General features: G+C 42.7%; 2 protein-coding genes across 2 annotated transcripts; both read left to right on the top strand.

Annotated features, from left to right (window-relative positions):
- Positions 1–7,032: 7,032 nt before the first annotated feature.
- On the top strand, positions 7,033–8,659 carry crygmxl2 (crystallin, gamma MX, like 2). The gene is made up of 3 exons (XM_044013837.1): positions 7,033–7,115; positions 7,618–7,860; positions 8,332–8,659. Exons 1-3 carry the CDS (start codon positions 7,107–7,109, stop codon positions 8,605–8,607), a joined length of 528 nt encoding a protein of 175 aa, XP_043869772.1. The 5' UTR covers positions 7,033–7,106; the 3' UTR covers positions 8,608–8,659.
- Positions 8,660–9,018: 359 nt separating this feature from the next.
- Positions 9,019–11,010, top strand: crygmx (crystallin, gamma MX). The gene is made up of 3 exons (XM_044013838.1): positions 9,019–9,100; positions 9,876–10,118; positions 10,424–11,010. Exons 1-3 carry the CDS (start codon positions 9,092–9,094, stop codon positions 10,697–10,699), a joined length of 528 nt encoding a protein of 175 aa, XP_043869773.1. The 5' UTR covers positions 9,019–9,091; the 3' UTR covers positions 10,700–11,010.
- The last annotated feature ends 1,320 nt before the right edge of the window (positions 11,011–12,330 follow it).

Raw genomic sequence — 12,330 nt, forward strand, 5'->3', positions numbered from 1 at the left:
CTTTTTTAAATCACTGTGTCCGCCACAGACCTTTGCCTACAAGCAAACAAATAGCACATGGCGAACAATGTGTGAAGATGCATTTTCAATTGATCAACCGGCAGAACACACAAACACAGGCCACCGCCATCTTTTCAACATGGCTAAATGAACAGTGTAAATGGGGCACAGCACAAAGGCCTGGCCTGTGCCAAACCCTATGGGGGGAACTGCCATCTCTGCAGTCCTGCAGTTTGTCCACTGATCCTTCAGTCAGCATCCACATCTGCAGTTCAAAACCACGCACTGGCTTGAAACTGCTACAAAGCTAACTGTTCATTGTCTGTCTGAGACTTTGTTTTGACCATAGTGTGTGTCTCTGTGTGTGTTTGTGTGTCTCGTCCAAGTTTGTTTGAAACTAGCATTCTAAAAACAACTCTAGCATAAGCTACTGTGTGTGTGTGTGTGTGTGTGTGTGTGTGTGGGGGGTTGTATGCTGCGAATATGTGTGGCTTCTACAAACAAGTGGACAAGCAGCATGTGTGCTGGGACACAGGTCATGTCAGCCTGTTAGTGAATGTTTTTTTTATTCGTCTCCCTTGGTAAAACTATGTCTGAGCACTGATAGGCTTCAGTACAGAAAGGAGACATGGCACTGACACACACGCACACGCACACAGCCATCGCACATGAATTTCTGAATTTATGCCGTTGTCTAACTCATGTCTATACACTTGTTTACTTACAAATGTATACATGCAAACACACACACACGGGTTTGTGCACTTATTCTTCTTAGGACTCTGCAGTGATTTCCAGTAATTTGTACAGCCTAAACAAATCATCGTCCCAAACCTTAACCACAACCAGTTAATGCCTAATCTTAACCTAACCACAATTCCAATCCTTGTCCTAAACTTAACCAGTTCTTCAGAGAATTAGCTTCTGCCTCATTAGGACCAGGTTTTGGTCTCCATGAGGGCTACTGGTCCTGGCAGGGTCAGTGTTTATGTCAGAAAAGCTCCCTAAAGGGGTCACAGAATACAAGTCTGACTACACACAAGCTGCCGAGAGACGATGTGGCTGAGGTTTACAGAACTAATAACAGCATATGATTTGGCTTCTAGTGCCCTCTAGTGGTCACATTTATGTGTCATATGAACTGTGATGTCTGCTTTAAGTGGGCAACTGTAAAGACTTCAGCTGAGCGCAAGTGAAATAGAGCAATTTGATTATTCAGACAGATGTACTTTATCTGTTTCTCAAAGAATACTGGAAAACTAGACATTTGTTTTTAATTTCAGCATAAAGTTGCCTATTTCCTGATAAACCTTGGAGTGACATCTAATAATACCAATTACTACTAATAACAGACAATAATACATTTAGTAAACCACTAAGTACATTTAATTAATGAAAAAAGCTTACATTTCTGCTCTATGTGCTATAAAATTGCAGATACGACTATGTGAATTTAAATTGTTGTACATATTAAATTAAAACTCTGAGGGAATGTTTTCAAATGCAAAAATGCCAGAAATTGACTTTGAATAATGGAAATGAAAGAGCCGATATTTCAAAGGAACAATGTTCTTTTAGAAAACACTGACTTCAAATTACATTAACGGCTTATCTGTGGAGTCCCATCAAAATGCTCTATAATTAGATCAATCTGACTCATTTACATAAATACACAGCCTCTCAGTGCTGCTGCTGTTGCAGGACTATAAGTCTGAGTTACTGCAACATTTTCTCAAGAATATTCCTTTGTGCTCAACTTAAGAGCGTCTAATGGAAATTACCAAAACATATTTGTTTGTTTGAGGCTGACAAAAATATCTCTGAATCAAATAAAAGTGAAACACTTTCGATTAAATGATTAACTTAAATGTTTCTAATGATGATTTGTATACAGCGGTAGAAAAATATCAAATAAAATGCAAAAGAAAAACATGTTTTTTGATGATGTTCTTTAGGGAAAGTGATCCAAGAATTACATTATTTAAAACTAATTAGAAAATGGGTGAAAAACAAGAAAACAGCAACAAAAACTCAGCCGCTTTCTATTCTCTATTACTAATGTGGTGCACGGGAAATTCAAGAAACATAATATATGACTTCCCAACATCACACTCATATTTCTGCCACATGTTTTAACTTAAAAGTTAAAATCATTATTTCTTTCTCTGCGATATTTAGCATCCAAATTGATAGAAATGCATGATCAAATATGACAAACTCAAAAAAGCAACAGTCCAGACGTGCAGAGCAGAACATAGTGACAGATTCAGCCAAAACAAAAATAACATATGGGACCTTTGTGCAACTGCGTTCCCTTCAATGTGAGCACATTAATGCGGCGTTAATTTACCATAATAAGCAGAAGGCTTTTGTAAATCATTTGCATTTATAGGTTTATGCACATGCACGACAGAGCCGGTAGATGAGGGATTTGAGAGGCACCTCAAAGCTGTGATCCTGAGTGTCTCTGCCCAGTGATGTTACCTGCTGGGACAGCAGCACTGCTCCTCTAAATAAATTGCAAGTGGCCTTGGGCAATAAGAGGAACCCTCCTTTGATCTGCCTGACTGCCAACCAGGAAAATGTGCAGGCAGTCAATCAAGCTCTTAAGGCCTCGCAACAATGGAGCCGACCCCCGTTTATTATTTATTTTTTAAATTGATGTATTTCATTATCACAAGGTGTCTACTTGGTGTTGGGGGGCGACACGATCAATAATTGATATGCGGTGTGAAATAGCTGATTTGGTGCCTCTCCTCTGGTGCACTTGTCACCGGCTGTTGTCAGAACACATTTGCTTTGATGACAAATTTGAAGAAGTGAACAACAGCATCACATCTGATTACAAATTTAGCGCACGGTGAAAGGCAGGGGCCCCTTCTCACTGAGGCTCTGTTTGTTCAAGTGTTGCTCAGGAGGAATGACTCGCAGGCGCCGAGGTGAGCCGCAGTCTTGTAAGCAGAGAGATGAGAGGGGGGTTGAACTTTTTTGTCATGTGTCAGTAAACAGCGTGACTTGTTTGAAAGGCACCTGGATTACAGGGTGAAAAGTTGCTCTTTAAACCTTTAAAGCTTTGGGGCATGGGAGACACGCCACGTCAAAACAGTGCGTGGAGATGGGGAGTGAGAGCAACTAAAAGCCATCACTCCCACAAGTCTGTCTGTTGAGAGAGAGAGAGAGAGACAGACAAGAGAGGAGGTGTCCTGCTTTTCACTGGGTTTGGGTCATGCTTGTGTGGTGGAGCATCTTGATTTAGCCAAACAAAGGATGATGCTTGAATGATTCAGGTTTCATGGAAGACGGCTGGTGCTGATGTGAAGGGAATCTCTCAGAAACAGAAGATTTTGGCTGTTCCAAAGAAAAACAGCATCTAATCAAAAATAGGGATCCAAGAATTGCATGACTTAAAGCCTCATAAGAACATAGGTGCATTTGGATAAAACAAAAAAAACAAATGATGCCCTCTGTTGTGTGTTGTTCATGTGGTGCATGGGGGAGCTATTAAAAATACAAGAAACATTATCAAGGTGCCATGAACTAGAAACAAAAACATGACTTTTCCTTACACCACACTCATTATCTGCCGTGTGTTTGTCATGAGTCACAGTTTAACATTAAATGTCATGTAACAGCAACAAACAGTAGCTGTGAAACTTCAACTTTCTGTCCAACATTGAATTTACTGACAATTTGTGATATTCTGCAGAATGAAGAGCACTTTTCCATAAACATTGGTTATAAAACAGGAAGGAAGTCGGTTGTACAGACACAAAGTGTGAGTGTGAGTGAGAGTTTGTGCCAGAAGCCTCACCTGCAGGTCATTGCAATTTGTGTCTTCATGGCGCTTGCATTGCTAAGTGTAGTTGCTAATTAACCTAAATGTTTTTAATTACATGTACAGAGCGGAGATTTACTGTAAACTTTGCGACTAAATCCAGATGAGTAGCAGTTCAACGCAGAATGTCAGTGAAGAGAAAAACAAACTCAACATAATTGACAGCTGCATCTATTTGCTCGGTTGCTCCTCCTGCTTCTCCACTCTGTTCTTCCAACACCATTTCCTCTTTTAATTATCCCTCAGCAAAACGATGGAGCACATCAGAAGCATCGTGGTAAATCCTGGCCCTGGCACACACTCATAGTGGCGTCTGCGTCTGGCAATCCCGATAGAGCCTGAGCGCTGGCAGCGACAAGAGAGGGACGACGCCTGGAGATTTCCTGACAGAAAGAATGGAGAGGATGATCTCTCAGCAAAAGAGAGGTCCTCATTTTACTGTCGTTATGGCAGGCTTTTTTTTTGGCGAGCACTTTTCCGATCATTCCACATTTTCGGGACAAGATTAGCGAGTCCTCAGGAGCAAAACTCGCGTATACCCCTTGTTTACACCTCAGCGCTATAGTGTTTTTGTTTTTGACTGTTCAGTAACAAAGCACGTTGGACTCTCTGCAAGCACAGCTGCTCTCCTATCTCGTCCTACAACATTTTGGGGTGAGACACGCTGTGTATTGCAGGGTCAGAGAGACCAGAGTTTGGACTGAGGCGGGGAAGTGATTTGTTTTCAATTGAAAGAAGTCTCCTCTGGCCTGAAATGTGTTTTACTGAATGAATTGCAAATGCACACTCTAATGAGGTATCAGCTACAATTTTTTTTTTAGTTTTTTTCTTTTGGAACCCTGTTATGAAGGGAAAAGGTTGCAAGTTAAGTATTGGCATTGCTACCATTCGAAGTTTCTTCTATCTCAGCGGGGCGCACATCAATCACCGCGCTCCCCAACTGTCACTGGTTCTGCAGGCTAATCGTGGCGTCATCTCCCACATGATTGCAGAGATTGCACAATAAGGAGCCTCGGACACAATGGAGACGTGAATCGACTCCCCCACTCTGTTCCCTTCTCCTTTTCCTTTTCTTCCATCATTCCGAGATGAAGAGTGGAATGCTCCACAGCGGGTAGCTTTCTTCTCCTCCGGGGGGAACTGAAAAAGCAGGCAAGGGCCTCTGTGATGTTGCTTTCCCTTCAGGGTGGGGAGGAGATGTCTTGTAGCAGAGCTAAAGACGATCATTTGAGAGCGTGCGAAACAAGGTTCCCCTCTAGAAGCTACATACACATGGAGAGAGCCAAGGTCCTGACTAATGAGTCAGGGTTAGCTGATGTTCCTCAGTGATGAAAATGAGAACAATGGCAATGACGGCTGTGCCAGTCAAATAGTTCTGCCTTGGCTTAGAGAATGTGTTGCACCTCAGTTACACGCTTCTCTCGATGTGGAGGTCAGATGTCAGACTGAGCAGCAGCCACAGAACTGGTAGATTCCCAATCAAAGACAAAGACACACAGCAGAGCGATAGTTACTCTATCGCACATAGTTCGAACGAGTGCAGCACAGTCACACGCGGCTCTCCTGTCATTCCTCTGCCGTCTTGCGTCAACACTGAAAGAAGTATTTTACATTTTAAAACTGTAGATACGTTTGTCAAATGAGTTCACACCGCGCTGATTAAGTCAGCTCCACATAACTTTCTCTGTGTTGTAGGGAAGCAAATCTTGTGCTGCTAAAGCAAACCAGCTAAGTGTTATTCTGCTCAAATACACCTGGTTGCTCAGGGATTTGAGAGGATGAATGTTTTTAATCCCCACCCGCACAAGTGCTGCTGCTGTATACACACTAACACGCCCTAAATCAGGTCTAATAGAAGATGAAGGACACAGCGTCCAAAGACCAAACTCCAAACAGAAGCACAATAATGACAACAAAGATCACCAAAATGTACTATCCTTAAGGCACAACGAAAGGAATCATTAGTCTTTGAATGAGCATATGAGGAATATCTAAACATTTAGTTTCTTATATTTTCTGATAAAACCTTTCCCAACAATTTGCTCCAGAAAGTCGCAAAAAACAAAACATCCCATCTGATAATCTTCCACAATTATGCTGCACAGTGTGATGAAAGAATATCAACGATCTACTTATGTCACAGAAAAGGAGTGCAGCTTCAAACATGAAACCTATTGAAGCCGATGAGAGTTTCAAGCCGGCGAATGATCAAAGGAGCAAAAGCTTATCAACGCGGTTCCTTAACACTGAAGCAGTGTCATATGGCTCTGTACTTACAACTGCAGAACTATGGTTCTTTTTTGTTTCCTTTTTGGCCAGCGATAGAATGGCTATTGTGCTTTCTAGAAACATTTGCCTTTTCACACAGTTGAAGCTGCAAAACACACAAACCGGAGTGAGGGCATGAGCTCTTTATCCCAAATGAAAGGCTGAAAGGTGACCTTTCTGGCATCAGCTGGGCTTTGGGAACACAATACGTGGCGGCAACTCATTCTGGCCTTTTCCCCTTCAGCTCTGGGCTATATGCTCACAAGCCAAAGACTTAAGTCCAAACATCTATCATTTTATACAAAGACTAAAGCACACACATGCCCCAAACGCCTTCTTTTATAGCGCAAACACACACACACACACACACACACACACACACAGAATGCAGTTCCGTCTGTACATCTGCAAACAAACCGGTCCCGTCTGGCATCACAGTACAACTGCAGGCTATGGAAGCTAAAAGAGACAGGAGATCATTGTATATTACATCAACACAAACGCTTGACTCAGTCCACAGTATCAGCCCCACTTTCCTTTAACATAAATTGAAACAACAATTGCATTGTAACCTGTCTCACGCAGGAATAGGCCCAGGCCAAACTCACCGTATCACTGAGACTGAACTATCCGTGATCTATATGAAAATCATGACGCAGCTATGTGCCGGAGTGCCACCCATAATGGCTGTAAATCTTTGTTATCGGGGGCTCACACCCTAAAGAGCCTTTGTGTGATGTTTCAAAAGGCTACATCACAAAGTGTGTGGCGTGAAAAGGACACAGAATGGGACTTGTGTAGTGTTCATTTTTGTGGACGGGGACAGGGGGGTCCTAATTCTATAGGTAAACTCTAGCAGACAAGAGGTTTGTTTTCTGAAAAGGTAAAGGGTAGTCGCGTCAGAGGCCTCATCATCATCATCATCACCATCATCAGGAGAGTATAAAAGCACCGGGAAGTGTGTGCAGGGCTACGGTGCGCAAACATCCACAGCCCTGCAACCATGGGAAAGGTATGAGCTCACGTGCAATAAATACAGCAGCAGCAGCAGCAGCAGCTCTGTCGAGGAGCAGACGGAGGGAAATGGCATGATGTGGGAATATGTAGGGAGCATTGTAACAAGGGAAGATGTAGCTAAAGTATTCACATCCAAATGTGGATTTTCACCATGTTTTTGCCTCTTGTGGACGTGTCTCTGTAGGGACAAATACACAAGCAGGTGTTAGTTTTACAACGTGGTGAAAATGATGACCTCTGCTCACCCTGAATTGGGAAAAATGGTTGGAAAACAGCTGCATCTTAAATAGCTGGTCTACCTGAATCACAGTGTCCTGTTTTATGATTGAATGCTGCATGTTTTATCATTTATATTTTAACATTTTTGCATTCTGTATTTTTTTTCTTTTGGATGAATAACTGAGGCTGTTATAGGGAGAGCAGTGTCCCCTACAGTCCATTCCCGTGTATTGCAAGCAGTCAATCTATCAACATTCTTTTCTCTTTTCCTTTTCAAGATCATCTTCTACGAAGGCCGCAACTTCCAGGGCCGTCACTGGGAGTGCAGCAGCGACTGCATGGACACCTTCAGGCACTTCAACTGCTGTAACTCCATCCGCGTCAGTGGGGGTCACTGGGTGACCTATGAGAGGCCTCACTACATGGGTTACCAGTACGTCCTTGGCCCTGGTGACTACCCTGACTACCACAGCTGGATGGGCTTCAACAACTGCATCCGCTCCTGCCAGATGTTCTCACCTGTAAGTCAGTCAGACAGACAGACAGAAAGGCCTGGAAGTGGAAGTCTCCCCCCCACACACACACACACTCACCAACGCCACTCACCTTGCACATCAAAATGCCAATTTAAAAATGGATGTCAGTCACGGGCCGTTTGATGTCATTTACAGGGACTCAGTCGGGTCATAGCATGAAAGTGTGGGCCCACAAGGAGACCAAGTCAGCCATTAAAAAGAATATGACACGCCCCCCCATAAGACCTAGTGCCTTCATCCTAATTCTGTTAGTCACACTGAGTGTTTCTGGCAGTTTAGGAGGGGGTTAATCTAATTCTGTCATGCTCATTCTCATCTGTTGTTACTCAGAGACCAAGTAGACAAGAACTCCGTTGCATCCGAAAGTTGAAGGATCAGCCGAGGACAGGAAGTTATGAGGGAGCGTGGCGAGCCAAAGAAGCATAATAACCACGTTCTGATCTCTTTCACATCCAGTACAGAGGATCCTACAGGATGAGGATCTACAACAGGCCTGGCATGATGGGACACTCCATGGAGTTCATGGACGACTGCCCCAACCTGTACGAGCGATTCAACTACCGTGACATTTACTCCTGCAACATCATGGAGGGTTTCTGGATCTTCTACGAGCATCCCAACTACAGAGGACGCCAGTATTTCCTGCGCCCAGGAGAGTACAGGTCCTGCGGTGAATGGGGCTGTCACAACCCCATGATGGGCTCATTCAGGAGGATGAGGTCTGTCATGTAAATTCTGCCCATGCACGACTCATTTGAACATTAAAGATGTGGTTTTCAAACAATAACGACCTTTGTGAACTTATTTAAATAAAACATAGGTGCAATATAGACCTGAGTTTCAAGCACAATACCAACTTCAACCTATAAAATCCCACTGCTGCTGCTTAATAAAACATCACTTAAACAACTTTTTGACACCGTGGCTAGCCTCACTTCATGGAAATAAAGGCAGATGTTGCAACTCCTTTTGTAGCCCGGACAGAAAGTGCAGTTGTACAGTATTTTTGGCCGACAGACTAACAGAGCTTTGACAAAGACAAAGTGGCTGCTGTGCATCACCAGTCCTATAGTGCTCGGCAGTCCATACAGAGAACTGTGCTGACACGGCGAACCTTTTCTTTCATGTTTACAAAAGCCTGATCCGTGAGCGGGGTCTATAAAGAGGTCTGGAACAGTCCGGCATTTGGTCTGGTCTGAACTTAAACACAGTTGCAATGGGCAAGGTAAGTGTGCAATTTAATATATAGTACGTATAGTGACAGCAACGCAAGCAGTTGTTGTATATTAATCAATTGTGGATAATGGATAAATGCTGCGAAGACTCTCAGAACAAACATGTTCAAAGCTTGTTTTGATATTTCCAGGACATATTGTACATGAGGATGTAATAAAATGTGAGCAATTGCAAAGAACTGTGAGAGGAGAACTGCAAAATAAGAAAAATATGGCTTTGTCTGTTGCTGAAGATAGTACAATGCAATATTATCTTGAGCTTGTAATTGATTTTAAAAGACTCTGTTCACTGAAATTGATCACATGTGATGTTTTTGGGTATTTTATTCAACTTTAATTCAGCCATCCTGGATGTTTTCCTCAATCTCTGCAGTTTATACACAACAAAATCAAATTTCCTTTCATACAAGTCCCGACTAATTTGTATAACTGTTTACTACTTGCAACCTTGGCAAAAAAAAAATTAAATACTAAAGGGTATTTGTAATGAAAACTGTGCAGACTAAAACGTTTTAAACAGTCTGTTAATTGAAACGTACCACATACAGTATATTTTTTCTAAATCGTTTATATTATGAGATTATATGTTTTTTAATTTTATATTTTGACATATTGACACATTGATATTTTATTTTAAGATACATAGAGCAGTGAATGTATAGCTTACAGACGTTGTCAGTTCATGACAATGTCCTGGGCCTGTTGTGAGGTGCACTGTGTGTTGTAGGTCTGTGGCAATAATGTTTAATTGTCTGTCGCGGGCAGATTATCTTCTACGAAGACAGGAACTTCCAGGGTCGTCACTACGAGTGCAGCAATGACTGCTCCGAGATGCAGGCCTACTTCAGCCGCTGCAACTCGATAAGAGTGGAGAGCGGTTGCTGGGTGGCCTACGAGAAGCCCAGCTACAGTGGCTACCAGTACATGCTGCACAAGGGCGAGTACCCTGACTACCAGCGCTGGGCAGGCTTCAATGACTGCATCCGCTCCTGCCGCATGGTGCCAGCTGTGAGTTTGACCTCGTCCTGTTTGCAGCAATGTTCAAAGTTTTCCTGCAGAAGTGCCAGTTTAGATCTCAGGCCTAGTCCTACTACGGGTTTCACCTGTCAGTGCCAATACCTGTGTTTCTGGTTTGACCTATTACTGCAGTAAAATATTACGTAGCAAGAATAGAATGGGCCATGATGGTATTGGATTTATAATATGGAATCAGTCACATATATCTCTTGTGATCTAATATATTCAAACAAATATGGATCCTCAGTGGCCGTGTCATTGTATTCTCCTTTCTCCATTCATCCTTTCTTTCCCAGTACAACGGCAAATACAGGATGAAGATCTTTGAGCGATCCGACTTTGGGGGTCAGAATCTGGAGCTGATGGACGACTGCCCAGATCTGCACGAGCGCTTCCACACCCGCGACATCTCCTCCGCCAACGTCATGGAGGGCTACTGGATGCTGCACGAGCACCCCAACTACAGGGGGCGCCAGTACTACTTGCGTCCCGGCGAGTACAGGAGGCACAGCGAGTGGGGAAGCACCAGCCCGACCTTTGGCTCGCTGAGACGTGTCACTGAGCTCAACTGATTCACAGTTATTTTCCACCAACTGTTGAGCTCTTCACCCTCTGGTCCCCACAACGCTCACAGTGTCTCAGTCTGGTCATAACCACGTGTTATGACCAGACTTGAAATATTAACGTTGGGGGGATTTCTTTTTTTTTAGAGCGTCTGATGTTGGGTTTGAGTTTTGTTGGGTCACTCAGTTCTCCTGCAGTGAACAGTGATGTTTTTTTTGTTCCTTGCTTTGGTCGTCCTGTAGCAAAACGCTTTGCCCCGCAGGTCCCCCACCTCCTGTCCTACTGGAATGACAATAAATGAAAACTTGATGAAAGTCAACTAAAGCGAGCCTTTGTTAATTTCCAACTGACGACTCCAGCTGTCACTATCAAAAGATCAGGGGGATAGGCCTTGTCATGAATCTGAGGGAGGATTTTCTTTTTTTAACGATGCTGATTTAACTTCAGTTTCATCAGGCCACAGAGTGAGATGCACATGTAATCACTGAGGTCCCGGTAAGACGAGTTTTCCGCAGTTTTGACATGGTATTGTTATTCCGCACACACAAAGGAGAAAATATAAAGGAAACTGAAGATTTTTTTTCTTTGAAGTTCAATATTAAAGAACAAAAAAAGGGGGGGTTATATCTGAAGACGGGCATGTAGGAGTCTTTATGAGATCACATGGTACACAGTAAGTGCTTTGGGTCCGTGAAAGATGCCCATATTAGATCCACATCACAAGGCCAGTGCCAACTCAAAGAGTCGGAGTCAAAGTGGCCTGGTATTAGCCCCGAGCATCAAGCTCTCACAGAACAAAAAGCAAAAACCCTGTCCACATCCCTGCTCATGCATTTTTCATCAGCCCAAGATACTCGATCCTCTCAGAAATAAATATCAATTATTGAAATTGTTAATTAGAAACTGCATAATTGGTGAAGATACACATGAATAAATCACTTTGACCATTAATTATTGATTTAAAAAAAACTGGAGCCCAATGGGGAGTGTATTTGAGAATCTCTTAAGATCAAGTACAACAAGAAATATGAGTTTTGCCCTTGAGTAATGTCCAATTAAAGGATTGTCAGCTTTGCTGTACAAGTCCAGTGATGTGCACTCATCATCCCTCACATATCCTTTTGGACGACGATACCCAGCAGCTACCACAACATCAACTGGTGGAACATGGGATGTGATCAGCTGGAGCCTGGGGGCAGAGCCACATAAAAGACGTGAGGAAGTTTACAGACCTCGCTCGTAACTGGAAGTTAATGTGAGGGCATGAAGACGCAGTGGCTTCAAATACTGCAATAATTAAGGGAAGTAAGCACTTTAGACTTTTATACAACTTCAATTTTTATGCAAAGTGCACTGATCAAACACAGAGAAGCAACTTTAAAATATAAAATATACTCTCTACTGACAGCAAATTGTTTTCATTGTGAATCAATCTGTTGATATTTAGTCTTTATTTGATTAGTTGTTTGGTCATTAAAATGTCAGAAAATGTTATCGTATTTCACAAATATTGAAGGCGACATAAACCGGAAGCTCCAATGAACGCTGCTTTTGTGTGTGTATCTGCGTCATCACCTCGTTTACGAAACCCTACAGTTTTAAAACAAACAAAAATAAAATATTTTATTGTTTTCCGGGG

The sequence above is a fragment of the Solea senegalensis genome, linkage group LG18 (assembly GCF_019176455.1).
Source record: "Solea senegalensis isolate Sse05_10M linkage group LG18, IFAPA_SoseM_1, whole genome shotgun sequence".
Lineage (NCBI taxonomy): Eukaryota > Metazoa > Chordata > Actinopteri > Pleuronectiformes > Soleidae > Solea > Solea senegalensis.

What these genes read in the sequence shown, in the direction of transcription:
- crygmxl2 (XM_044013837.1), top strand. An exon ending in CCTGCCAGATGTTCTCACCT is followed by an intron (nt 7,861 to 8,331) that starts GTAAGTCAGTCA and finishes TTTCACATCCAG; the next exon opens with TACAGAGGATCCTACAGGAT.
- crygmx (XM_044013838.1), top strand. An exon ending in CCTGCCGCATGGTGCCAGCT is followed by an intron (nt 10,119 to 10,423) that starts GTGAGTTTGACC and finishes TTTCTTTCCCAG; the next exon opens with TACAACGGCAAATACAGGAT.